This window comes from Grampus griseus (genome assembly GCF_964374135.1).
Source record: "Grampus griseus genome assembly, chromosome: 6".
In the NCBI taxonomy this organism is placed as follows: Eukaryota; Metazoa; Chordata; class Mammalia; order Artiodactyla; family Delphinidae; genus Grampus; species Grampus griseus.
In genome coordinates this window covers 6916476-6944463 of record NC_139000.1, presented here as the reverse complement: position 1 = coordinate 6944463, position 27988 = coordinate 6916476, and the positions used below count along the sequence as shown (strand labels likewise).

Sequence of the window (27988 nt, the reverse complement as noted above, 5' to 3'; positions counted from 1 at the left end):
GAGGCGGTGGCGTTGGAAAGTGGGCGCTCGAAGGGCGGGAAGAACTTGTCCGTGTGGGCACCAGTGGAGGCAGAGGAACCAAAGGTGAGAGCTCAGACCACCGGCAATTCCTTCCACAAAGCGCCTTCGAAACCTGTTTGCTCCGCCTCATCCCTTTAAGAGTGGCCCCGCCTCACTCAGCCACCCGGGTCAATCTAATCTCGATGGCCAATCACAGGAGAGAAAAAAAATCACTTCCGCGCCTCAACCGCACTTAGGGGGCGGAACAGAGGGAGAAGGGAGGGTAAGACAATATTGGTCACGTGACCCACCCAATTGCACAGAGGCCGGGGCGGTGCAGAGGAGTTCGGCGACACTCATTGGCCAAAGAAAGGTTGGCCCTGCGTGAGGCCACGCCCCCCGTGGCCCCGAGGTTGGTTGCGCGGGCGCCGGAGAAGGAGACGCTGTCCTTCCGCAGCGATGGGATCCTGGGTGAGTGGCGGCGGTCCGGGCTGAGCCCGCGGAGCAGGCGGGCGGCGCGGCAAGGTCCGGGACTGAGGCTTGCAGCGGGCGGGAGCCGTCCCTGAGCGGGGAACTGGGTAGGGTTGCAGGTGTCCCAGCTCAGCCGGACTAGAAGGGCCAGCGTTGGAAAGAGCAGGTACTCGGGCCGTGGGCGGCGCGAGAGGTGGAACGGAAGGTACCCGGTCAGTGGGAAGATGCCGGGCCTGGAACACTGCAGAGATCGGAGCAGGGGCGCAGGTACTGGACCCGCGCTGGGCAAGTACCGGGATGGAAGGACCGGGTGCGCGGGCTGTGGAAGGCGGCGGCAGTGGGCACCTGGACGACCCTCAGGGATATTCCGGGAGTCGGGGCAAGAGAGGAGGGGGCCTGACCAGGGCATGCGCAAGGAATTGTCTGGGATGGAAAGAGCAGATTCTGAAGAAGGGGGTATTGCTGAGGTCCAGCGTGGGAGTGCTCAGTGCCGGTCCTGGTCAGACTGCTGAGGTGTCCCACCGGTGTGGAATGAACCGAGACTGGGCAGAGGGGACATTGCTGGGGTCAAGGCGGCATGAGAGTGCTCAGGCTAGAGTCATTTACGGGGTGGTTCAGGGCAGGGGAGAAGGTGTCCGGGATGGAAAGCGTGGGCATCCAAGCTGAGAGGTTGTGAGTGCCCTGGTGGGGGTGGAACGAGGAGGTTACTGCCCAAGGTTACAGGGCAGGAGAGGTGACTTTCCCAGGTTGGGACGACATTAGGAGTGTCCACGTGGTGGGGGGACATTGCCATGGTCTTGTCATCACAGAGAAGAGGTGCAGGCTTCTCGCATTCAGCCCTGGGTCGTGCCAGGAGGAAGGATGGGGTATGGTTGGGCTGGATCTCGATCCATTCCTGGAGTGAAGCTGTCTTGGGGTGGGTGTCATTACCTGGCACCTGGCACTCTTCCTCAGTCGGGGCAGCAGAGGCTGCTTTTGACTTTCCTGCAGGTAAATGCCAAGCCTTGGGGTCCCCCAGAGCTGAGGTCATATCCCAGCTTGGCCATTTACTCAGTGACCTCGGTAGGCTTGATTACCTTTTGGAGCCCCAGTTTCCCCATCATTGAGATAAACAGTGCTTGCCTTGAGGGTTCTGTGGGTGACTAGACTTAAAACCCTCCATGGAGAGCCTGTTCCAAGCCTGGCCTGTTAAAGTAAGTGCTTGGGAAATAGTAGCCGCTGATCCTCTGATGTTCTTGTCTTCCCTCGTTCGTTCTGAGGCTTGGGCCAAGTTGGGGGTGGTGCTGAGAGAGCTGGCTTGTGACCACTGGAGGTCACATCGCTCAATTTGTAGCCTCCTGGCAGGATGTCCCCTACTCTACGCGCGCGCGCGCGCACACACACACACACACACACACACACACACCTCTACACACACACACACACACACACACACACACACACACACACACACAGAGCTAACTGATAGGATCATTCATCCTTCCCACTCACTGAGGATAAGCCGTTTCTTGTGCCAGTCCAGTGACTTTGGCCGCCATCCCAGGTAGACAGGGTCCATCTGGCCTTCGTGGTCATTTCGTTTGAAGTCCCAGGAGACCCTGAAGGCCTCCTTGGCCTTGGTGGTGGTGGTCGGGGAGCTCTCTGCAGGATCTTGGGGACTGGGTTGTATGTGCTCAAGCCACTTATTCACTGGCCTTGGAATGGGCCGTGGAGTACCCTGGGGGTCTCACAAGGCCCCAGGGGAAAGTTGCCCTTGTAGTCTGTAGTTCTGCTGAGGCTCCCACTTCCTGCTCCATGCCAGATTTGGCGAAAGGGTTGTGTTGAGCACAGGGTCGAAAGTCCGTTAGATCTTGGTCCAAGTCCTGACTCCGCCTGGTACCAGCTGTGTGGCTTTGGACTCCTGACTTAGCTTTTCTGAGCCTCAATTTCCTCGTTGGAAATTGGCAGGGGTGTGGGAGGTAGATCGCATCTACTTCATAGAACTGTAATGATTCAATGAAATAATGTATGTAAGGAACTCTGCACAGAATACCCACATACGGTGTAGTGCTGTTATTATTGGAGGAAATACCCTGCTGTTTTCGTAATACGTCCACAGGAAGTACAACGTTCTTGGTTTTGTGGGAGGTGGAAATGATGCAATGATTCTCACTCAGGGGTCTGACCCTTTAGGGACCTAAGGTTTTTGCTTAGCACGTGGGCCATGGATTTAAAAAGATTGAGAAAGTGTGGTATAAAGCCCCAAGTTTGAGAGCGACCTATCCATCTCCCAGGCCCTGCGTCCTCACTTGGGCTAGCGTGCCAGACACTGCCTTCTCCCAGGGCTCAAGGTGGGCAGAAAGTCTGTGGGGCGTTTGGCTACCTTCCTGCTGGCAGGTGCAGAAGGCGGGGGCCTGGTTCCAGGCCTCGCATTCCACACGTGGGCTTTACTCCCACCTCATCCCCCAGAGCACTCTTGTGTGTATTTCTTTATGCTCACATGCACACACCCTCGTGTCTGACTTGGTCGTCTGTCTCTCAGCTCTGTGGAGGGACCTTCTGGTATGTGTGTCCCTGTCCTTTCGGGGCGTGGATGGTGCCCGGGACCCAGTCAGCAACCAGTTGAAGACGTTCTCCTTGGAAGCTCTCGGCCCCGAGGGCTCTCGCCTGGGGTGCCAATCCTGCCATGGCGTTCCGGAGGACGGAGGGTGTGTCCATGATCCAGGCCCTGGCCATGACGGTGGCAGAGATCCCTGTGTTCCTTTACACGACGTTTGGGCAGGTAAAGATCGGGGCGGGTTGTGGTCCTGCCCTTTACCTCTCTGGTCCCTGAAACACTGAGCCACTCATCCCAGGGTCCCTCAGCATCCAGGAAGGTTGGGCCCTCGTGATTGCTGTCCCAGGCAATCCTCTTTGAGCAGAGTAAGGAGGACTGGGTTAGGAGTCTGGGGTCCCAAGCCCGGTCTCCACCCCAGGCCTATGTGGACTCTTGACCTCAGTTTCTCAGTTTATAAAAGAGGTCAGTAATGCCTGCCAACTTGAAATGTTTGTGGCCGACCAGTCCTCTTGACACTTCCTGAAGCTCTGCCCTGTGGGATGCAGCCTCGCTCGAGGGGCTCCCAGTCCAGCAGGCAGAGTGAGGGTGGAGCAGGGGAGTGTACAGATGGACCATCGGGTAAAGTGAACGTCATTGTCTTTGAAGAGTGGAGAAGTGGGGTGGGCAGACCTCAGTTCCATTTCTGCCTCTCTGTCACCTTAAGCGTGCGTCCTAACCCGTGTGAGCTTCAGGTGCCTCACCTGGAAAATGATGGGCATTTGGACAGGTAACACAGGTGAAATCCTGGTGCGGTAGCTGGCATAGGTGCTCAGTCGCTGCAGCTGGTAGAATCCTGACCGATGGTGTTGGGGACACCTGCTGGACCCTAGATATGATCTCCTAGCCTTGTCATTTTGCCATCCCCTGTCCCCCTCTTTTACATCTCTGTGATCCAGGTTTCAGAGGCCAGGGCCCCCAACTCCCACCCCCACAGCCCCCTGCAGGTGGCTGCCTCTCAGTCATTCCTGGTCAGGAGGTATCCCCTGGGGGCCTGATGCGTTCCCTGCCCCTCACGTGTTCCTCAGGGCAGCTCTCCCAGAGAGATGTAACTGGCTGCCTCCCTCTTTTCTTGCAGTCTGCCTTCTCCCAGCTGCGGTTGACACCAGGCCTGAGGAAGGTCCTCTTTGCCACGGCCCTGGGGACTGTGGCCTTGGCCCTGGCCGCCCACCAGCTCAAGAGGCGACGGCGGAAGAAGAAGCAGGTCGGCCCCGAGATGGGAGGCGAGCATCTGGGCACAGCGCCCCTCCCCATCCTCATGGCCAGGAAGGTCCCGTCGGTGAAGAAAGGTAGGTGTGAGGTGGTGGGGAAGGGCCTGACCTGGAGTCGAGTCTCAAGTGGACCCCTATTAGCTGAGATCTTGGGCTAGTGACATCCTGTCTCCAAGCTGAGTCCCTTTCACCTGGGAAGCAAGTCATTGTAAGGATTTGCTGGGTGATGTGGCCGGATGCACATGTCATTGGAAGCGATGGTTCTCATTATCTGAGGACACTTTGGGAGCCCTGGGTCCAGAGTGGGCTGGTGGGGTGCAGCTCCTCCGTCCAGCGATGGAAGTCCCCTGGCTCAGGAGCAGAAAGGGCCAGATGGTTCCTGAGCCTTTTGGTATTCTCACCATCCCCCTCTTTTTCTCTTTGCATACAGTAAGATTCACCCTTTTTTGAGTTTTGACAAACACTTGTAGTCATGCAGTCACTACCACAGTCAAGAACTGTTGCTCTCAATCCCCCCGGGCCCTTGGTAGTCAGCCCCTTTCCCCTTCCCCCAGCTCCTGGCAGCCACTGACCTGTTTTGTGTCTGCTGGTGTGGCTTTGAAAGCCTCTTATGGGCCCGTTAATCTTGTAACCCAGTAACCCAGTGTATGCCGTGTACAGATCGCTTTCTAAGGCAAGGAGTCCTCAAAGGCTCTCATGTTGGAAGAAACTTGTTTTAAGGGCAGAATCTCCTTCCGGGCTCTCCTGCCTCCTCGCTCTTCTGAGCTCCCTCTTGAGCGACGTGGTGGGGGGCACGGCTGCTCTCCCTCTGCTGGGGGCCTGACACCCTTCTCTCCCGTCTCCCCCGCCCACACTCAGGCATGGAGCTGTCAAAGTGACAATGACTTTTTTAAAAAAAAATTATTTATTTAAATTTATTTTTGGAGGCGTTGGGTCTTCGTTGCTGTGCTCAGGCTTTCTCTAGTTGCGGCGAGCGGGGGCTACTCTTCGTTGCGGTGCACGGGCTTCTTATTGCGGTGGCTTCTCTTGTTGCGGAGCACAGGTTCTAGGCGCGCGGGCTTCGGTAGTTGTGGCACGTGGGCTCCGTAGTTGTGGCTCGTGGGCTCTAGAGCACAGGCTCAGTAGTTGTGGTGCACCGGCTTAGTCGCTCCGCAGCATGTGGCATCTTCCCGGACCAGGGCTCGAACCCATGTCCCCTGCGTTGGCAGGAGGATTCTTAACCACTGCGTCACCAGGGAAGCCCGACAATGACTTTTAATTATGAATTATCATTGCAAAAGGGAAGTTTTTGTCTTTTCAATTGGACAGAGAAGTTTGTAGACCAGTCTAGAACAAGACCACGAGACATGCTGGCACAGCTGGCTTTCCATTCTGCATTGACTCCACTGGAAGCCTGGAGTCGTTTCTGGACTAACCTCTTGCTTGCCTACTTTGTACCAGCACCATCTCTGGTTCCACCTTATTTTGCTTTCCCTACTTTTCTCACTTAAAAGAACCAAACCAAAACAAAACTATGTGTTTTGAAAAGTTGGTACCTCAAGTCCTTTTTCGAAGGAGGAGAATTCCAGATCAGTCAGGCAGTCAACAACACAGGGGAAGCTGAGTCAGGAGGGAGAAGTGGCTGGGCCTCATTCTCAGGCTTAACCCAGCAGATCCAGGCCCCTCCGGGCCAGGCCCTGCGCCGCGTAACGGGGGTACGGAAGTGAGCAGGACAAGGGGCAGGGGCCCAGCCCTCTGCTGCTAGGTGCACGCCCTGGGGGTGCTCTGCTGTCACCCTGACTTAGAAGGTCAGGACAGACTCTCAGGTGAAGACGGGGAGAGGGATCCGGAGCGGGCAGCAGCTGTGCGAAGGCTGGGTGGGGAGCTGGCGTGACCCCTCTCCTGTTCCTCACAGGCTACTCCAGCCGGAGGGTCCAGAGCCCCAGTAGCAAGAGCAACGACACTCTGAGCGGCATCTCCTCCATCGAGCCCAGCAAGCACTCAGGCTCCTCCCACAGCTTGGCCTCGGTGAGGGTAGCAGGGTGCCTGTCACGGCCTTGGGGCTCCGGTCTCTGCCCTCGGGGGCTTCTGGGCTGGTAGGAAGATGGGAGAAGAGGTTCCACCCATTCATTTGTTGGTTCATTCACTCATCCATCCGTGCAGACTTCCAGAGATTATCAGTGATCACTGTGTGCCGGGCACTGGTGAGGGAAAGGTGGATAAATGCAGAAGAGAAGCTGTGATCTCTTGGGGAAGATACTTACCCATGAAAGTGCATTCATTCATTCATTCATTCATCAGACACTGAGCAAGCACCAGCTTTATGTCAGAGACTACTAGGCGCTGAGGATAGAGAGAGAAATAAGACAAAGAAGTTTATTTTCTCTTGGGGAACGGCTTTGGCTCATTCACTCGTCTAGTTGTTCATTCATCCAGCGAGCACTGAGCCCCAGCTCTGAGCCGGCCACTGCCCTGGGGACCCAGGCATGAGCAGGAGCTGGCTCTGCTCCCGCCTGGGAGGCGGGTGGCTGCTCGTGTGGGAGAGATGCGTGGGTGAGAGCCAGGCCCTGCCGGCCCGTATGTAATGGGTGCACGTTGCGTCCTCCCTATCTCACTTGTAGTGTAGACCCGGAGCAGGGAGGGGGTCATGCCTTTCGGGAGTGGAGCTCAGGGTGGGTTTCGTAGGAGGCTGCAGCTTCCTGGGTTGGGCATTGGCCTCAGTGTTTCCTCCTGCTTTGGCCATTTCTGTGACCCGTCCTCAGGCGCTTGGAGTTGACGGAAGCAGGCTGTGCGGAGGGCTCGCCACTGCGGCCCGGGGCTGTTTTCAGGGACGGTATTGCAGAGGGCACGTGGTGTGTGGTGAGGGGTGGGGGGTGGGGGGAGGCTCAGGGGTCCTGCAAAGGGTCCGGGAAGGCCTCATCCCTTATTCTCGGGTTCTTGCGCTACTTGGCACCCAGATGGTAGTGGTGAACTCATCCAGCCCCGTGGCTGCATGCTCGGGGCCATGGGACACCAGAGGGATGGAGGAGTCCGTGACCACCAGCAGCGGCAATGCTGAGAGCCTCTACATGCAAGGTACGGGCCAGGAGGCCGACCTTGGGCACCCCCTGCCCAGCGCTCACCCCACCCCCGCAGCCGAGGCAGGGTAGTGGGGAGCGTGGCCTCCTCCCGGGAGCCTGGGCTGGGTTTTCTGGGTGCTGCTTTCAACCAGTTCCAAAACCACCCACCCCAGATCCCCAGCTCAATGGTTTCCAGCCATTTCTGGACTGGGCAGAGTCTTCAGGAACAGATCTGGTCTGAATGAAGACCTGCAAGCTAGCCAGCCCTGAAAAAGGGGTCAGGACCTGGTCCACACGGTCCTGGCTGTTCCCATCCTTCCGGGCTCTCCTGCCTCCTCGCTCTTCTGAGCTCCCTCTTGAGCGACGTGGTGGGGGGCACGGCTGCTCTCCCTGTGCTGGGGGCCTGACACCCTTCTCTCCCGTCTCCCCCGCCCACACTCAGGCATGGAGCTATTTGAGGAAGCTCTGCAGAAGTGGGAGCAGGCGCTGAGCGTGGGGCAGAGGGGGGACGGCCTCCGGAACCCCGAGACCGCTTCAGAGGCGCTGTCCGAGGTAGGCAGTCCTCCCCCGGGTCTCTCCTACCCCCGGCCACCGAGAAGACTGGTGGTGTGGCTGGTGGGGGGCCACGCTTGGGAGGCGTCTAGCAGCGCCGCCTTCTGCCAGCCCATCACGTCCTCCTGGATGGGAGCTTCCGCTTGACCAGGATGTTGACCCAGCTAAATAAGAAAGTTCACGTAAGGTGCATTAGCCCATGCCTGGTACTTGGTAATTACTCAGTAAACCACACTGGTGATTGCAGCCTGATCCTGACTACATAAAGAAAATAAGGGGGACTTCCCTGGTGACGCAGTGGTTAAGAATCCGCCTGCCAATGCAGAGGATAGGGGTTCGAGTCCTGGTCTATGAAGACCCCACATGCTGCAGAGCAACTAAGCCCATGTGCCGCAACTACTGAGCCTGCGCACCACTACTACTGAGCCTGTGTGCCGCAACTACTGAGCCTGCGCTCTAGAGCCCATGTTGCCACCACTACTGAGGCCTGCGTGCCTAGAGCCTGCGCTCTGCAACAAGAGAAGCCCCCACTCACTGCAACTAGAGAAAGCCCGCGCGCAACAACAAAGACCCAACACAGCCAAAAAAAAAAAAGTGGGGACTTCCCTGGCGGTCCAGTGGGTAAGACCCCACACTTCCACCGCAGGGGGCATGGGTTTGATCCTTGGTCGGGGAACTAAGATCCCGCATGCCCCGTGGCATTCTTGAAGGGCTGGAGGGAAATAGCCTGTGTTCATAGTTGATTGGGTCACACAGCTTTTGTCTTGTCTTTTCTTTATACTTTTTGTTTTTTTTGGTCCAAGTTTTCTATAAGTGAATATTTATCTCAGTATCAGAAAAGAGAGATAAAGTGGAAAAGCCAAAATAAAATTTTTTTTGTGCAAAACACACTAAATATATGTCCTAGGATGAATTGTTTTGTAATAGTTAAAAAAGATGAAAACCTGGAGACTAAGTGCCCATCAGTAGGGGTCTGGAATACTAGGCAGCCTTTATGGTGGCGCAGTGGTTAAGAATCTGCCTGCCTGGTGGCGCAGTGGTTAAGAATCCGCCTGCCAACGCAGGGGATACGGGTTTGTGCCCTGGTCCAGGAAGATCCCACATGCCGCGGAGCAACGAAGCCCATGCGCCACAACTACTGAGCCTGCGCTCTAGAGCCCGCGAACCACAACTACTGAGCCCATGTGCTGCAGCTACTGAAGCCCGCAGGCCTAGAGCCCGTGCACTACAACGAAGAGTAGCCCCCACTCGCTGCAACTAGAGAAAGCCCGTGTGCAGCAACAAAGACCCAACGCAGCCCCCCCCCCCAAAAAAAATAAATAAAATAAATAGAAAAAAAGAAGGGACTTCTCTGGCGGTCCAGTGGTTAAGACTCCGTGCTTCCAATGCAAGGTGTGGGGGTGTGATCCCTGGTTGGGGAACTAAGATCCCACAAGTCGCGTGGTGAGGCAAAGAAGGAAAATAAAAGGCTGAAGGAAAACTGTATGGGCTGTTAGGTTGCCTTCTCCCCTATATTTTAGGAAGTGAAAAAAGCAAGATATAGAATGTGTATAGTGACCCATATCTACATTTTTTTCTATTGAGATGTAGTTGATGTGTAGCATTATGTAAGTTACAGGTATATAACATAGTGATTCATGACCCATGTGTACGTTTTATTTATTTATTTTTATTGAAGTATAGTTGGTTTACAATGTTGTACTAATTTCTGCTGATGTGTACATTTTTAAAAAGACATCCATCCTTGCCTACATATGCCTGTTGGTAACTGCTGGTGTGTATGTGCACTTTTATTTCCCTCTGGACAGATAACACAAGAGATTTTTTTAAAAATATTTATTTATTTATTTATTTTTATATCTTTGGCTGCATCAGGTCTTAGTTGTGGCATGTGGGATCTTTTGTTGTGGCACTCGGGCTTCTCTCTAGTTGTGGTTAGAGGGCTCAGTAGTTGTTGCGTCGTGGGCTTAGTTGCCCTGCAGCATGTGGGATCTTAGTTCCCTGACCAGGGATTGAACCTGTGTCCCCTGCATTGGAAGGTGGATTCTTAACCACTGGACCACCAGGGAAGTCCCCACAGGAGATTGTTAACAGTGATCTATGAGGAGAGGGTCTGCAGGGAAAGGAGGAGAAGGCTTTTCTTGTACTGTTTTGGTCGATGTTTTTTCTCATTCTGGGGGTTGTCTTTACACTTTCCTTTTTTTTTGGCTGCACCTCACGGCTTGCAGAATCTTCGTTCCCCAACCAGGGATCGAACCCGTGCCACCTGCATTGGAAGCGCAGAGTCCTAACCACTGGATGGCCATGGAATTCCCAATCTTTTCACTTTCTCGATGGTGTCCTTTGAAGAACAAAGGTTTTTAATTTTGATGAAGTTCAGTGTATCTAATTTTTCTTTTGTCACTTGTGTCGTATGTAGGAAACCATTCTCTAACCCAAGGTGGCTTCCCAGAGAAAGAGCTGGCAGATCTGCCAAAGATACAAGCCTCTGCTGGCCACACTGAGCAGCGTTACTACGCAAGATGGCCAGCAGGTCTGGCGTCCCATGCGCTCCGCCAGGCTCTAGCTGGGTGCACTGGGCCACATAACCTCCTTGAGTTTTCTGTGTCAAGTGGGGTCATGGCAATCCCTGCCTCAAGGAAGCCCTGAGGCTGAACAGCGAGTTGCCTGTCCAGGGCTAGCGCTCAGTGAAAGGCAGCCATTACAATCTTACTGTCCCCCTCTGACTGCTTCCGCCCCTTTCTCCCAGTGGCCTGAGGCCCGACTTGGCCCTTGTCTCTTCCCCAGGGTCTGGTTACATGTGCTTGCAGGATCTGGCAGCCTCTGTGGAAAACAGGGTCAGGCCTGCCCGTGCCTGGCCCCCTGGCCTAGAAGCTCCTGGGTTCAAAGGAGCAGTGCCCCCATCTCCCCACACCCTGGTGTGGAGGCCGAGGGCAGCGAGGAGGTCACTGAGGCCACAGGCTGTGGTGCCAGGGGTGCGATGCCTTCCCAAGTGCACACGGTTAATAGGAACAGTGGGGTTGAACCCAGCTCTTTCTGGGCTCCTAAGTGCCCTCTGATTGTAATAGCCAGCACTTACTGGCCATCACCATGGGCCAGTCTTGTAGGAAGTACTTTATATACCTTATTTCATTCACGTTTTCCCTAAAATCCTAGGAAGTAGGTTCTCTTACTTCAGTTGACAGATAAGAAAACCGAGGTTCAGAATGAGGGAGTTATTTACTCAGGATCACACAGCTCGGAACTGGTGGCGCCAAGGTCTGGACCAGGTCTGCTCGGGTCTAGAGCAGCGCTGTTCAGTAGGAGGTCATGTATCTTATTTAAAATTTTCTGGAGACCACATTAAAAAGCAAAAGGAAATGGGTGAAATGACTTTTTAAATTTTATTTATTTAGTTTTGGCTGCGTTGGGTCTTCATTGCTGTGCGCGGGCTTTCTCTAGTTGCAGCGAGCAGGGGCTACTCTTCGTTGTGGTGCACGGGCTCTAGGCGCGCAGGCTTCAGTAGTTGCGGCACGTGAGCTTAGTAGTTGCGGCTCGCGGGCTCTAGAGCGCAGGCTCAGTAGTTGTGGCGCACGGGCTTCGTTGCTCCGCGGCATGTGGGATCTTCCTGGACCGGGGTTCGAACACGTGTCCCCTGCATTGGCAGGCGGCTTCTTAACCACTGCGCCACCAGGGAAGCCCTGAAATGAGTTAATAATATATTTTCTATAATCTAGTATATCCAAAATATTGTCATTTCAACATGTAATCAAGATGAAAAATCACTGAGGTATTTCACGTTCTTGTAGTCTTGGGGGTTTTTTTGCGGGGGAATACTAAGTGTTTGAAATTGGTGTGTATTTATGCTTATGGCCCATGTCAGGTGGGACTGGCCGAGTCTCAAGTGTGCACTGGCTGTGCGTTGCCGGTGGCTCCTGTGTGGGGCAGCTCAGTCCAGACCTGTGCTTGCTGCTGGGCCTCAGAGCTGTCCCCTGTTTCCCTGGGGGCTGGGCCCCCGTCATGGTGAAGGAATGGGCCGTTGGCGTGGGGAGCTTGGGGGGCCTGGGTTGACCATCATTGTTTTACCCACAGCCAGAGTCACAGCGAAGGGAGTTTGCGGAGAAGCTGGAGTCCCTGCTGCACCGGGCCTACCACCTGCAGGAGGAGTTCGGGTCCACCTTTCCAGCCGACAACATGCTGCTGGACCTCGGTGAGCGGGGCCGGGGCGAATGATCCCCAGGGCCCACGACCTCATCCGATCAGCGCCTCCCTGCACAGACGGGGGAAACTGAGTCCCCACAGGCAGGAACAGAATTGGAATGAGGCCCCGGGAGTCCCTGGCCGGTGTGCCTTGCCCCATCCCCTTGGGAGCAGGCTTTTGGGGCTTGTATGTCAATATCTCCCCTGCTGGCTGTTCCAGGTGTTTGGTTTGAGCCCTATTCTGCGGGCACCCGGTGGGCGGAGGGCGGCTCACGTGGAGGTTAGCCTGTGCCGTTGCCCTGCCCATTGAGGTCAAGGGGTGTGACATCACTGAGATGGAATGAAGTTATTCAGCCAAGCAGCCCATGTTCTCCTAGTGCCTGCTGCGTGCCAGACCCTGTGTGGTGACTGTGACCCCCCAGGGCCCTTCCCTGGGGGCTCTCCGCCCCCAGGGGGCAACATCAGACTACTGAGTGTCGGGCTCCCCGGCTCTTCCAGTGATGACACAGGCCCAGTGAGGGCTGGCCAGGGTGACACATCTTCCACTTCTGTCCCCGTCCGAGCAGTCCCACTTCCTCTGGCCTCCCCGTGTGACAGAGAAGGCTGGTGGGGCATTCAGGACTGTGAACCTTTCCCCAGTCCCCTTGAGTGTCCAGACCCCCTCGCCCTTGAGCGGGTGGGATGGAAGTGCTGAGTGAGGGGCCCTTTGGCATCAGAGGCCGTTTCAGCTTGTCAGAGAGGGGGAGCAACTTGCCCAGGGCCACACAGCACAGCACAGCCTGCCCTCAGAGCTCAGGGCCCACAGGCCTCAGGGTCAGGCGGTGCAGACGTGGCAGGGCCCCTGACGTGAGCACAGAAAATAGGAGCTTTGCTACCATCAGCGTCATTCGTCCAGAATCGGGCGTTGGGTGGCTTGGTGTACATTTAGCTCGATCGTGATTTCAGGAGTCTCAGCTCAGCCCCTCCCTTCCCTCTCTGCCCAGAGCGGACCCTCATGCTGCCCCTGACCGAGGGCTCGCTGCATCTGCGGGCGGACCATGAGGACAGCCTGACCTCGGAGGATTCCTTCTTCTCCGCCACTGAGGTGGCGTGGGTTCGGGGGATGGCTGCGGGGAGAGGGGTGAAGGCCGGGGCTCCCGCGCGGCTCCTTGGCGGGCGAGCACTGGGTTGTGGGAAAGTGAAGGCGTTTCCTCTGATGGGAGCAGAATCTGGAGGTCGCCAATGCTGCTCCCCGGGGGACTCTTCAGTGTTGCTGGAATGGGGAAGCCTGAGAAACCAGGGGTCGTAGGTCCTATGAGTGAGGGCAGGGGTCCCCGTCCCCAGCAGCTCCAGCCCACGCCGGCCTCTCCCTTCTCCAGACCGAGTGCTCATTGCTTGGTTAGTTTCCTACCATGGCCACGTGTGCCAGGCGGCTGTCCTTTCCTGGGATGGGAGGACACGGGTGTGTGTCCAGTAGATGGTCCCTTTGGGAAGGGCACCTGGTGATGGGGATGCTGAGGGCCAGAGTAGAACTCAAACCCGGGCCTCTGCCCTCAGCCAGCATTCCTGCTGACGTTCCCTCTGAAGTGTTGGCCCCCAGGGCGTACTCCACCAGAAGTCCCCTGGGCAGGTGCCCTTGACCCACCCCAAGGCTCCGGCCCCGCCTGCCAATGCTGCTGACACAGGCTTCCACCCTCTCCCCAGCTCTTTGAGTCCCTGCAGGTTGGAGATTACCCGAGCCCACTCTCCAGGCCTGCCGCCGCCTACGAGGAGGCCCTGCAGCTGGTGAAGGAGGGCAGAGTGCCCTGCCGGACCCTCAGGTGAGCATGGGAGGGAAGGAGGCAGGTGCGGGGTGGGGGGGGCTCTCCCCTTGGAGGAGGCTGGGGAAGCCAGCAGGGCTTGGTGGGGACCCAGCTGAGCCAGGCTGAGGGTGGGATGGCCTGGCCGTGGCTCCTGCCCCAGCTTCGGAGACCCTAGGATGGCCCCGGTACAAGACAGGCAGGTCTAGGTTGACGATGACAATAACTAATTAATATAAGTAATTAAAATAACAATCATTCGTACATGTTCTAAGGGGTCCAATCATGGAAGCACGGTGGGCGCTGTCCCTAAGCCCTGTGTTCTGACACACTCCTTTAAGGAGCCGTCCAGAAGCCAGGCTTTGGAGACAGACAGACCCCGGTTCTCTCCAGGTCTTGCTACTTTGTGGCGTGTGGCCCTGGACAAGTCTCCTGACTTCTCTTAGCCTCAGTCTTCTCCTGTGTGGTATATTGAGGGCTCTTATCCACCTTAAATTAATTGTTCTGTATGATGGTCGTGAGTCCCAGATTTAAGTATGTGTGTTTAAAGTTCACTGACTGAAAATGGCCAAAGGCCCCAGCTGAAGCCTTGGGGATTTGGATAAAGTGCCCAGATCAGGGCACCTCTAGCTGCCCCAGAAAGCCCTGCCCTGGCCTTGGGAGCAATTTGGCCATTTTGGTCCTTTGCTAGAGAGGGTCCTTTGCTGGTTGGGGCCTAAAGGAGGCCAGGTCAGCCCGACCCCCAGTGACCACACCTGCCAGGGGCGCCCAGTGCCATCGAGGCAGCCCGTCCTCAGGGAGCATCCTGTCAGCCCCTTCCTCGGGTTTGGGGGAAACTGAGGCCTAGAGGCGGGCAGCCACCTGCCCGAGGTCACACTACCAGGTGGAGGCAGGGCCACCCAGGGCTCCACCCTGACCCCACGGGGGTGTCGCTGGCTGGGGCCCAGGTGCTGTGACTGTGCGCTTCCCCTCAGGACAGAACTGCTGGGCTGCTACAGTGACCAGGACTTTCTGGCCAAGCTGCATTGTGTGCGGCAAGCCTTCGAGGTGGGTGCGGTCTGGGCACGCTGGGGGGATGGGGGCAGTCAAGCAGGCTCCTCTGCGTGGATGGCCACCTGCCCAGCCCACGGTGCTGCCCTGTCCACGGCTTGGGGGGGCCGCCAGCCTGTCAGCTCACCGCCTCCCTCCTCACCCCTTAGGGCCTCCTGGAGGACAAGAGTCACCAGTATTTCTTCGGCGAGGTTGGCCGGCAGATGGTGACGGGCCTGATGACCAAGGCTGAGAAGGTAGCAGGGAGTGGGGGGCTCTCTTTTCGGCTCTTCTTCCCCCTGCGTTGTTTGTTTTTTGTATCTTTCTAACTTTTATTTAGTTCTGTTAAAAAAAAAAGAAAGAAAAAGAAAAAACCCAATCTAAAACCGAGCTGACGAGCTCTCACTTCATCCTGCAGGCCATAGGAGAGCAGGGAAAGGGTTGGGGTTTTTTTGCTCCCTGTGCTAATTCTGAAAAATACGGATCTGTCTTGCCTCTTATTTCTGATTACAGCATGACGCAGTTTTACAAAGTTCGCCGATTATGAGATGCAAACCGTACAGGGTCTCCGGGAATCGCACTTGCCAGGGGAACCCCACTTGCGCACGTTCTGATATATGTCCTCCTACCTGGTTCCATAGACTCTAATCTTTGAACATTGTAGTTTAACTTCCGAAGCTTGGTTTGTGTTCTACGGGCTCTTCTGCAGCTTTATTTTGTTCTGTAAGAGTCCATCTCGTCCATCTTTCCGTGTCAGTAGATGGACCAGTTGTGTAGTATTGTGTCGGGCGGGTCGGCTCTGGTCCTCCCAGGGACGGACATTTGGGTTGTGTCTGACTTTTCCAGAATCACAGACACCGCTATTATACTCAGTCTGTTTATAATCAGTCCTCTTTCGGTACCGGTGGGATTTTCTGTGGGGCAAAGCCCAGGTGTGGCAAAGGCCGCGTCTTGGGCACAGATGTTTCCAAGGCTGGCAGATCTTGCCCGTTTACCCTCCGAAATGCCTTAACAACTTGAGCCCCTCTCGGCAGTATAAGGCTGTGTCTCCGTACATCTTGGCCAATACTGGATATCAGTACAGGCATACCTCGTTTCATTGTGTGTCTTTTGGCTTCATTGTGCTTTTTTTTACAAGTTGAAGGTTTGTGGCCACCCTGTGTCGAGTAGGTCTGTTGGTGCCGTTTTTCCAGTAGCATTGGCTCACTTCATGTCTCTGTCACATTCTGGTAATTCTCGCCATTTTTCAAACTTTTTAATCACTATTGTATTTGTTATGGTGATCAGTGATCTTTGATGTTACTGTTGTAATTTTTTTTATGATTAATTTTTATTGCAGTATGGTTGCTTTACAGTGTTATGTTAGCCTCCACTGCACAACAAAATGAATCAGCCAGGGCTTCCCTGGTGGCGCAGTGGTTGAGAGTCCGCCTGCCGATGCAGGGGACGCGAGTTCATGCCCCAGTCTGGGAAGATCCCACATGCCGCGGAGCGGCTGGGCCCGTGAGCCATGGCCGCTAAGCCTGCGCGTCCGGAGCCTGTGCTCCGCAGCGGGAGAGGCCACAACAGTGAGAGGCCCGCATACCGCAAAAAAAAAAAAAAAAAAAAAAAAAAAAAAAGATTATTCCCAGGTGGCGCAGTGGTTGAGAGTCCGCCTGCCGATGCAGGGGACACGGGTTTGTGCCCTGGTCCGGGAGGATCCCACATGCCGCGGAGCGGCTGGGCCCGTGAGCCATGGTCGCTGAGCCTGCGTGTCCAGAGCCTGTGCTCCGCAACGGGAGAGGCCACAACAGTGAGAGGCCCGCGTACCGCAAAAAAACAAAAAAAAAGAATTATGCTAAATCTACCCTGACTGTTCTCTATAAATGGAACAGCAAAGCCTGGATGACAGCACATCCGTTTACAACATGGTTTACTGTTGAGACCCACTGCCCAGGAAAAAAGATTCCTTTTAAAATATTACTGCTCATTGACAATGCACCTGGTCACCCAAGGTGGATGGAGATGTACAAGATTGATGTTTTCATGCCTGCTAACACAACATCCGTTCTGTAGCCCGTGGATCAAAGAATCATTTTTGACTTTCAAGTCTTATTATTTAAGAAATACCTTTTGTAAGGTTACAGCTGCCATAGATAGTGATTCTTCTGGTGGATCTGGGCAGAGTAAATTGAAAACCTGGAAAGAATTCACCATTTCGGTTGCCATTAAGAACACTTGTGATTAGCGGGAAGAAGTCAAAATATCGACATTAACGAGAGTTTGCAAGAAGTTGATTTCAGCCCTCCTGGATGACTTTGAGGGGTTCAAGACTTCAGTGGAGGAGGTAACGGCATGTGTGGTGGAAATAGCAGGAGAACTAGAATGAGAAGTGGAGCCTGAAGATGTGACTGAATTGCTGCAACCTCATGATAAAACTTGAATGGATGAGGAATTGCTTCTTATGGATGAGCAAAGAAAGTGGTTTCTCAAGATGGAATCTACTCTTGTTGAAGATGCTGTGAAGACTGTTGAAATGACAACAAAGGATTTAGAATATTACATACACATAGTTGACGAAGCAGCAACAGGGTTTGAGAGGATTGACTCCAATTTTGAAAGGAGTTCTGTGGGTAAAATGCCATCAAACAGCACTGCGCGCTACAGGGAAATCGTTTGTGAAAGGAAGAGTCAGTAGATGTGGCAAACTTCATTGTTGTCTTTTTCTTTTTTAAAATTAATTAATTAATTTTTTTGTTTGCGTTGGGTCTGTTGCTGTGCGCGGGCTTTTCTCTAGTTGTGAGCGGGGGCTACTCTTCATTGCGGTGTGCCGGCTTCTCACTGCGGTGGCTTCTCTTGTTGCGGAGCACGGGCTCTAGGCGCGCGGGCTCAGTAGTTGTGGCTTGCGAGCTCTAGAGCGCAGGCTCAGTAGTTGTGGCGCACGGGCTTAGTTGCTCCATGGCATGTGGGATCCTCCAGGAGCAGGGCTCGAGCCCATGTCCCCTGCATTGGCAGGCGGAACCTTAACCACTGCGCCACCAGGGAAGCCCCACTGTTGTCTTATTTTTAAGAAATTGCCGCAGCCATCCCAGCCTTCAGCAACTACCACCCTGATCAGTCAGCAGCCATCAACATGGAGGCAGGACCTTCCACCAACGCAAAGATTATGACTCACCAATGGCTCAGATGATGGTTAGTGTTTTTTAGCAATAAAGCATTTTGGAATTAAGGTATGTACATTGTCTTATTAGACATAATGCTATTGCACACTTAATACACTACAGTGTAGTATAAACATAACGTTTATACACACTGGGAAACCAAAAAAATCCATGCAGCTTGCTTTATTCACTGTGTTGGGATGGTCTGGAACCAGACCTGCAGTCTCAACGAGGCCTGCCTGTCATTTTTTTTTAATATTTATTTATGTATGTATGTATTTATTTGGTTGTGCTGGGTCTTAGTTGCGGCAGGTGGGCTCCTTAGTTGCGGCTCCAGGGCTCCTTAGTTGTGGCATGCGAATTCTTAGTTGCGGCATGCATGTGGGATCTAGTTCCCTGATCGGGGATTGAACCTGGACCCCCTGCATTGGGAGCGTGGAGTCTTAACCACTGCACCACCAGAGAAGTCCCTGTAATCTTTTTCATCTTTGTTTCATCCATTACTTTATGTTTGTTGGATTATTAACAAGGTTGCATACATTCTCATGTTTATTTGGCCGCTTGTGTTTCTTTTTTTTTGATGGGTTTGAGCAAAGCTCTTGAACCCGCCTCTTTCCTCTGAGTCCTTCCTCCTCATGGGCTGGGCGTAATGTGAGGTAATGGTTCTGAAATGTCACCTCTAACACATCACCCAACTGCTTAAAACCCACCCTCGCTCCCACTGCCCTTGGTGTAAAGACCAAGCTCTGCTCTGTGGCCTCAGGGCTTCTGGTGCTCACAGACTTCCTCCCTGATCTGGCCTCTGCAGATGCTGGTCGCTCAGCACCTGGAACGCTGTTCCTCAACTCTTTTTGTTGTCGTTAGTTACCTTGTTGTAAAATACGCACATAAGAGTATCAAAAGGTAGGATGTGTACTTCCCTGGTGGCGCAGTGGTTAAGAATCTGCCTGCCAATGCGGAGGACACGGGTTTGAGCCCTGGCCCAGGAAGATCCCACATGCTGTGGAGCAACTAAGCCCGTGCGCCACAACTACTGAGCCTGTGCTCTAGAGCCCACGAGCCACAACTACCGAAGCCTGCGTGCCACAACTACTGAAGCCTGCGTGCCTAGAGCCCATGCTCCGTGACAAGAGAAGCCACTGCAATGAAGAGCAGCTCCCACTTGCTGCAACTAGAGAAAGCCCGCGTGCAGTAACGAGGGCCCAACGCAGCCAAAAATAAATAAATTTTTTTTAAAAAGTAGGATTTGGGCTTCCCTGGTGGTGCAGTGGTTGGGAGTCCACCTGCCGATGCAGGGGACACGGGTTCGTGCCCCGGTCCGGTAGGATCCCACATGCTGCAGAGCGGCTAGGCCCGTGAGCCATGGCCGCTGAGCCTGTGCGTCCGGAGCCTGTGCTCCGCAATGGGAGAGGCCACAACAGTGAGAGGCCCGTATAACGCCAAAAAAATAAAAAATAAAAAATAAATAAATAATAAATAAATAAATAAAAAGTAGGATTTAATGAATGGAAAGATGAACCCCTGTGTACCAGCCCCCAGGGTAGAAGGTGGAACACATTACCAGTATCTTGAAGTCCCTGTCCCACTCCCTCCTTCTCTTCCTTGGTCACCTGCCTTCTGAATCCCAGCTCTTTCCCCAGGAGAACCTCACCTGACTTGTCCCCTGGGTCCCGAGAGCCCTTGGGCTCATCCTGCCCAGTATGGCCCCATCACCCTGCATCCTCATTCCTACGAGGGCCAGAAGCCCCGCTCTAATGGCACAGGTGTGTGCCCAGCCCAGGGCCTGGCACAGGGCAGCTGCTCCATGAACGTGAATACTGTTGGCTCTGCGTATCCATGGGTTCCACGTCTGCAGGTTCTGCATCTGTGGGTCCAACCAACCTCAGACTGAAAAATACTAAAAAAAAAAAAAATCCAGAAAATTCCAAAAGGCAAAAACTTGGATTTGCCATGCACCAGCAAATTATTTATTTAGCCTTTACGTTGTACTAGGTGTTACAAGTAATCTAGAGATGATTTAAGGTGCAGGGGAGGACGTGCTTAGGTTATATGCAAATACTGTGCCCTTTTATAAAAGGGATTTGAGCATCTAGATTTGGTACCTGCAAAGGTCCTGGACCTAATCTTTTGCAGATTCTGAGGGACTCATTATCCTCCCAGCAGCTGCCGTTTGCCGAGCAGCACAGCGAGCCTGGTGCTTCACTCACATTTCGTCACCTCCGGTAGCTCATTTGATCCTGATGTCTCCATCTGCTCGGCCGAAAAGGAAAGTGAGCCTGGGGAGGTAGAGGGGCTTGCCCGGTCACTAAGCAAGGTTAGGGTGGAGCCGGGATTTGAACCCCAGTCAGCCTGAGCCCAGCCATGCCCTTAGCCTGTTCTTTGTGGCCTCCCCAGGAGGGTGAAAGGACGAACAAGTGAAAAAGGGCAAGTGAGGCTACAGCAGGTGTCAGGGGCTTTAGTGGATGGCCGATTTCTGCGGGTGCTCCCAGAAGGGCCCAGAGGCTCGGCTTTTTTCTCTCTGGCCTCTGCACCACTACAGGACTTGGCTTGATTTTATTTATTTATTTATTATTTATTTGTTTGTTTGTTTATCGGCCGCATCGGGTCTTCATTGCTGCATACGGGCTTCTCGTTGTAGTGGTTTCTCTTGTTGCGGAGCACGGGCTTTAGGTGCGCAGGCTTCAGTAGTTGTGGCGTGTGGGCTCAGTCATTGTGGCTCGAAGGCTCAGTAGTTGTGGCTCAGGGGCTCTAGAGCACAGGCTCAGTAGCTCTGTGACATGTCATGTGGGATCTTCCCGGACCAGGGATTGAACCCCTGTCCCCTGCATTGGCAGGTGGATTCTTAACCACTGCGCCACCAGGGAAGTCCTTGGCTTGATTTTGATTAAGAAATCAAGAAGAGGCTCGGCTGGCTATCTAGCAGCTCTTGAGCGCCAGACCCCACTCCCAGCCCTGGACTGAGTGGTAACTGACAGCCCTGTCAGGTTTTTCTAGGCAGCAGAGCTGCGGTGGCCTCTGTCTGGGAAGACGCCAGCCCCTGCACACACCAGGCTCTGGAATTGTGGAATCAGGCCGCCTCCTTGCTATGCCTGGGGCCAGACGTGAAGCCTCCCCAAGCCTCAGTCCCCTACTGTGTAGATGGGCGTGTCCTGGGGATGTCACGAGCTGATGCCAGCGGCCATCAAAAGTGTCAGCAAGGGCCAGCCCACATCTTCAGCTTCGTTGTCAACTTTTACATAGGAGGAAACTGAAGCTCGGGGAGGTTAAGGCACAGCCCAGGGTCATCCTAGCAAATTCTCTTTAAAACTTAATGAAAATAGTTTTAAAAGAGTATAAAAATGGGAGTTCCCTGGCGGCCTAGTGGTTAGGATTCCAGGCTTTCACTGCCATGGCCCGGGTTCAACGCCCAGTCGGGGAACTAAGATCCTACAAGCCGTGTGGCATGGCCAAAAAAAAAAGAAAGAAAAGATTATAAAAATGACTCATGCTGGGCTTCCCTGGTGGCGCAGTGGTTGAGAGTCTGCCTGCTGATGCAGGGGACACGGGTTCGTGCCCCGGTCCGGGAAGATCCCACATGCCGCGGAGCGGCTAGGCCCGTGAGCCATGGCTGCTGAGCCTGCGCGTCCGGAGCCTGTGCTCCGCAACGGGAGAGGCCACAGCAGTGAGAGGCCCGCGTACCGCAAAAAAAAAAAAAAGTAACAGGAAAGTCAAAATGTCAAAATCTCAGAGCATCAGAAAAAAAAAAAAAAAGACTCATGCTAATTGTAGAAAAAACTAAGATGATGCAAAAAAATTGTCCCCAACGCCACCCTGTTCACATTTTGGTGAACATCCATCCAGTGCCCCCTCTGCCTGTGGTTCTTATAAATGGCATCAACCTGCCCCTGCTGCTCTGTGTCAGTTCCACTCTGCCAGGCTCTTGGGCACATCAATGATCTGAAGCCTCAGGATTCATATCTGTAAAATGGGCACAATATTGGACCATCCCTCATAGGACTGTATGAATTAAATGAGTTGATCCACGTTAGATCAGCCCTGGCACGTACTAGCTTTCCACGTCTGTGAATTACATCTGTGTCTGCAAACTTTGTCGTAAGCCCCAGCTAAGCCTCCCAGTCCCAGAGAGTGAAGAATTCCTCCTGTGTGCTGACCATCTCCGTTCCTGGCAGCATTAGTCCTATACACTATTTATTGCCTGATTGTGTTACACAAACGAGCTTATTGACTCCCCCAGAGTAGCCCCAAGTGTGGGGCTGTAGCTTCTCCCGTTTCACCAGTGAGGCCGATGATTGCGGAGATCTGAAACTTTGGCGGCTGGCTCGACCTCACACCCTTGCGCATCCTTCCAAAGCGAGTGCCTTCTGTGGCATGTGCACATCTTTTGGAAGGCGGTCCGTTGCTCAGTGACGAGCTGGTGTGAGACATTGCTGGGCGCCCCTGGTGTTGCATCCCTCCGGGACGTGCCCTGGGCGCCGCAGAGGTGTGTGGAGGCGGGCACAGGACACTTCCTGCCCCATTCTCTCCATGACTGCTACTCAGGGATTGGCCTCGGCCCAGCCTTGGTGTGTCCCTCTTGCACAGGCCAGCTTGCCCCTGTGGGTCCAGTCCAGCTGCATCTTGGGGCCTCTCCCACGGCCAAAACAAGCTCTGCTTCTCCCCCCAGAGCCCCAAAGGCTTCCTGGAGAGCTACGAGGAGATGCTGAGCTATGCCCTGCGGCCGGAGACCTGGGCCACCACGCGGCTGGAGCTGGAGGGCCGAGGGGTGAGTTGTTTGTGCTGAGCCTCGGTGTCCTGGGGTTCCCTGCACCTGAGCTCCTCGAACCGGGTGGAGGTGCCTGTAGGAGCCCTGCCTTGATTCCGAGGCTCTGAGATGGCTCCGTGGCTGCGAGAAGCCCCCATTCCTGCCCTGCCTGCCCCAGGCCCCTCCTCACACCGCCTGGTGTGCCTGCTCAGCCCGGTGTCCCCACCCGCTCTGCCCTCAGAGCACTGCTGCCCCCCGCAGGTGGTGTGCATGAGCTTCTTCGACATCGTGCTGGACTTCATCCTCATGGACGCCTTCGAGGACCTGGAAAACCCCCCGTCCTCGGTGCTCGCCGTCCTGAGGAACCGCTGGCTGTCAGACAGCTTCAAGGAGACGGTGCGTGGCCGCCCCACTCCCAGGCACACACACGCTCACGTGACCCCACGCGTGCGCCTGGGCACCAAGGCTGGCTCCCCACCCATCAGGGAGCAGTCACGCCACTGGGATGCTGCCCGCCGCTGTGATCCAGGGCTGCTGGGCACACCAGTCCCCTGCCCTGGAGAACTTCCCACAGGATCCCCTTGCTCTCCTCTGACCAGTGTAGCACGGAGGGACGTGCACTTCCCTTCTGCACTGTGGTTTCACTTAGGCAGTCTACTCATTTCTGGGCTGCCATTCATTCTGTTCCATTTGAATGCATTAAATAAGTTAAAATACGGGGGAAAGAAAAAAGGGGTACAGCAGGAGAGCATTGAGCACAGGGCCCCTGCAGGGTGGCCGTGCTGTGTGCCATGGGGGTGGTCTGGAGAGGGGTGGGGCGGGTCTTTTACAGGCAGTAACCATGGATCCCCACAGTCACTGAGTGAGGTGGGGCTGCTGAGTCACGGCCATTTCACAGAGGAGGAATCTGAGGCCCAGAGAAGACTGGTGGCTAGTCCAGGGAGCCGCCCAGTAAGGGTTAGAGTAGGGTTCAGATTCAGGTGCGCCTGACTCCTAATTGAGGGCAGGGAGACGACAGAGCTCAGACAGCCGTCCCTATCTCCCTGCTTGGGGTGGGATGAGCTGGGGGTAAGGGCCTGGTCCTGGACTGGGGGTGGCTAGCGGCTGCCGGCCCGCCTGTTAGTCTGACCCCCCGGGGGTTCCCATCTTTGATTTAGGCCCTGGCCACTGCTTGCTGGTCTGTCCTGAAAGCCAAGAGGAGGCTGCTGATGGTGAGTGAGCTGACAGGGCCCCTGGGGAGCGCCACGTGGGGGCCTTGGGTGTGGTGCCTAGCTCAGTTGACCCTGCCTTTGGTGTGTGCTGGACCCCGGTCTAGGGGCAGGACGTGTGGGCTGGGCAGAGGAATGGGGCTCGTGCAGGGAGGTCTTACTGAGCCCCCAGGCCCTGCTGCACCTTTTGGCCTTTGTCACAGCACCGGCCCCCTGTCCTGCCATTACTGCTCCCTTGACCAGGAGGGCCTCAAAGGCACACGTAGATCTGTTTCATCTTCCCACCCAGGGCGCATCACAGAGCAGGCCACTGTGAAACGTCAAAGGAATCAAAAGCGGGGAAAGGGTGTCTTCAGAGGGAGGAAGGGCACGTGCAGAGCAGTGGTGGTTGGCTTGGCAGAGGCGTCTCGGCGGGGCAGGCAGAGCCTCCCTCCCGCCCATCGGGCTGCATTACCTGCTCTCCCAGGCGGCGACCGGCTGCACTCTCCGGGCTGCTGCGATCCACTGTTCCCCTCTGCCAGCCCGGCTCTGCTGCCCAGCTGATACCATCTGCCACTGCCACATGCTCTGGGCACTTCCTGTGCTGAGCGCACCCCGGGCCGCTCACGCAGCCCTCACCACAGCCCCAAGGTTGCCCCTATTCTGCAGAGGTGAAAACCAGGGCTTCGAAAGCCCCAGTCATGGGAGTTCCCTGGCAGTCCAGTGGTTAGGACTCGGCGCTTTCACTGCCAGGGCCTGGGTTCAATCCCTAGTCGGGGAACTAAGATCCTGTGAGCCGCGTGGTGTGGCCAAAAAAACCAAAAAGCCCCAGTCACCTGCCCGGCATCACCTAGCAAGGACAGTAAAGAAGCCCCGGCTCTTAATACGACCCCAGGGCCTGGCTGCCTCACCCTGCCTGGGTCCCAGCCCTCAGCCTTGCCACCCTCCACAGGTGCCTGATGGCTTCATCTCCCATTTCTACTCCGTATCGGAGCACGTTAGCCCCGTCCTAGCCTTCGGTTTCCTCGGACCCAAGCCTCAGCTCTCTGAAGTCTGTGCTTTCTTTAAGGTAAACAGGGAGCTCCATGTCTGAGAGCTTGTGCTCCTTCCACTGGGAGCCTGACCTGGGTGGGTCCAGAGGAAGCCCTGGGAGGGCAGGAGCTGAGGACAGAAGGGGCTGGGTCAGGGCTCCAGTGGTGAAGGAAGAGGCTTTGGGTGGCCCGGACGACCTCAGCGCGGGGGGTGCAGGGGCCCCGGCCCAGGCCCAACACCCGCCCTCTCTCCCAGCACCAGATCGTGCAGTACCTGAGGGACATGTTCGACCTGGACAACGTGCGCTACACATCGGTGCCGGCGCTGGCGGACGACATCCTCCAGCTGTCCCGGCGCCGCAGCGAGATCCTGCTCGGCTACCTGGGGGCGCCGGTGGCCAGCAGCATTGGCCTGAACGGTGTGCTGCCCCGAGACAACGGGCCCCCAGAGGAGCTGCAGTAGCGGTGGGTGTGGACCGGCAGGAGTGGCTGGCTGGTCCTCATTCACGTGGCTGATGGCAGAGAGAAGGCCTTGGGGTTGGCATTGGAGGCCTGGGTGTCTGGCCGTCAGCAGTGGCAGAGCCCAGGCCATGGTGGCCAAGGGTGCTCGCCCCTGACCTCGCCCCCACCCCAACCTCCATCACCTGGAATCCCCGAGGCCCAGGGGATAAACTTCCTCTGAGCGGCGTGGAGCCCCGAGGGGCCCGCCTCAGCTGTTCGTGGGAAAGCAGAGGCTGGACCAGTGGCCAGTGGGGCCTGAGGGATTGTGAGGAGAATCAGGACAGGCAGAGATGGGATGCCCCGGGGGTGGGTGCCCAAAACCCCCTGCCACCCCAGGGCTGCTGAGTGGGGCTGGTAGGGTGGAGGTGAAAGAGGGGGTGGCCGGGCGCTGCAGTGGAGGAACCTGGGCTGGACAGTCTCAGATCCAGGCATCTATCTGCCCGGCCAGTCCTAACGGCCTGCTGCCACCCGAGAGAATGTGCTGCTCCAGAGATGGGAGGGTGGGAGCCACAGAGTGTGGCCGGGGGGCACCTTGGTGGGCGGCGGGCCCGGGCCATCCAGAGGCGGGCCCGCTTTCCTTGCGTTCACGTCAGGGCGGGGGCCAGGCCCTTGAACAAACCCAAGCACTGAACCGGGACAGCGTCCTCTGACATACCCTGGCCCTGCCAAAGGCCGTCACTTCTCCTCCCACCTACCTCTGCCACCACCAAAGATGGAGGAGGTGGGGCTGGTCCCCTCGCCCCTGCCCCGCCCTCTGTGAGCCCGGAACTCCCCGGCTGGTGCTAGGCACTGAGCTGGAGGCTCTGACCACGGGTCACCAGGAGCAGGGCCCCTGGAGTGAGGGGGCCCAGGGGCCACATCAGGGGAGGTTAGAGGATGTAGGCGGCTGGACCAGCATCAGGACAAGAAACTTGCCTGGCACTTTGCCTTCAACTCGATGACAAACGCTCTCAAGCCGTGCAGAGCCCGCCTCCCCGCTGCTCCTGCAGAGGAAGGCCGGCCGGCATTTGTAGACTCACTTCTCTTACAGTGTTTTCACCTGAGGTGGGATGGGCTCTTTTATTTATTGCCTTAACACTTTATTTTGAGGTCGGCCCCTTTCCAGGTGGAGAGGCCTACAAGAGAAACAGACTCCTGGTTCTCCACACTCTGGAGTTGGGACTGGCTCAGACGGCGGGGGTGGGCACCCTCCCCTGAATGGCAGAGGGGTCCGGGGCGGGAGGTGGTCTGGCCCTTGGGGGCGGGAAGGAGGGGGGATGGGAGAGGGCCCACTATCTCTGAGCCCAGTCCCTCCCCCACGTGGTCCCTCCTGCCCCCCAGACTGTAGGACCGCTGTACACTAACTGTGCTTCTGGCTGCAAACCCACTTCTCTGGAGTCGCTGCCCTGGACGGAGCAGCCTCCTGGGTGGGAAGGACCTGGGCAGCCCCTCCCTCCTGACATTCCGTTCATTTGCACTTCCCCGCGCTGTGAATGTAATCTTGGGCCTGGGCCCCCCCCCCCCCCCCCCCCCGGCTGCTCTGATTCGCTCCCAGAAATGCACACAGAAGCGGCATTTTCATTCTGTCTTTGTTTACACGTCCACGCACTGCCTCCCGCACTTGATTTGTTGCAGCTCCCCACTTTTGTACGGTAGGGCGTGTGCACGTTGACTCAGAGTCAAATAAATGATTTAATGATTTCCTTCCACACTGCCGTGCACGTGTGGCTGTTGCTTCCTGGGGGCCTGCTCTTTGGGGTGCAGTTTGGGGGAGGCTCCAGGAGGGCAAAGGTGGAAGGCAGCCTGGTGGGAGCTATGAGCCGCTCGGCAGCCTGCCAGGGCCACGTGTCCCTCGGGTGAAGGTGGGGAGGGTGCCACTGCAGCGCTTAAGGGCATAGATGTGGGTGGGGCAGCCTGGGAGTGGATCCTGCCCCGGCAGCATCTAGGTAAGGTCGCTTAGCTCAGGGGCCTCTATGTCCACAACTCTTAAGATACAGGCAGGGGACCCGGCAGGGGTGCAGACTCAGCCTCTCAGTCACTGTAAATGGCTGAGTGGGTAAGAGCCAGAGGGGAGGGCTGGAGCAGGAATGCAGCAGATCTGAGCTTACCAGGTGTTCAGAAGTTTTCATGGGCGGTCAGACATCACAAAGTTTATTTGAAAAGTGCAGTAATCCCCTCTATGGGCGGGGGATACATTCCAAAACCCCCAGTGGAGGCCTGAAACCACGGATAGTACTGAACCCTATATATTCTACGTTTTTTCCTATATACACATACCTATGATAAAGTTTATTTATTTATTTATTTTTTGGCCACACTGCGTGGCTTGCGGGATCTTAGTTCCCCCAACCAGGGACTGAACCCACACCCTCGGCAGTGAAAGCATGGAGTCCTAACCACTGGACCGCCAGGGAATTCCTAAAGTTTAATTTCTATAAATCAGGCACAGTGAGAGATCAATGACAAGAATAATTGAACAATTATAACAATATGCTGTAATAATAGTTACGTGAATATGGTCTGTCTCAAAATATTGTACAAATTTAATGCCTTTTCCATCTCAACTAATCACATCACAC

At 55.5% G+C, this 27988-nt stretch overlaps 1 protein-coding gene across 1 annotated transcript; it reads left to right on the top strand.

Annotated features, from left to right (window-relative positions):
• The first annotated feature begins 407 nt into the window (after positions 1–407).
• Positions 408–27108, top strand: MIGA2 (mitoguardin 2). Its single transcript, XM_082656250.1, has 16 exons — positions 408–471; positions 2993–3232; positions 4122–4332; positions 6149–6261; positions 7191–7308; positions 7735–7844; positions 11916–12033; positions 13007–13107; positions 13707–13822; positions 14776–14848; positions 15001–15087; positions 22634–22732; positions 22973–23107; positions 23869–23922; positions 24851–24967; positions 25186–27108. Exons 2-16 carry the CDS (start codon positions 3137–3139, stop codon positions 25390–25392), a joined length of 1755 nt encoding a protein of 584 aa, XP_082512376.1. The 5' UTR covers positions 408–471; positions 2993–3136; the 3' UTR covers positions 25393–27108.
• The last annotated feature ends 880 nt before the right edge of the window (positions 27109–27988 follow it).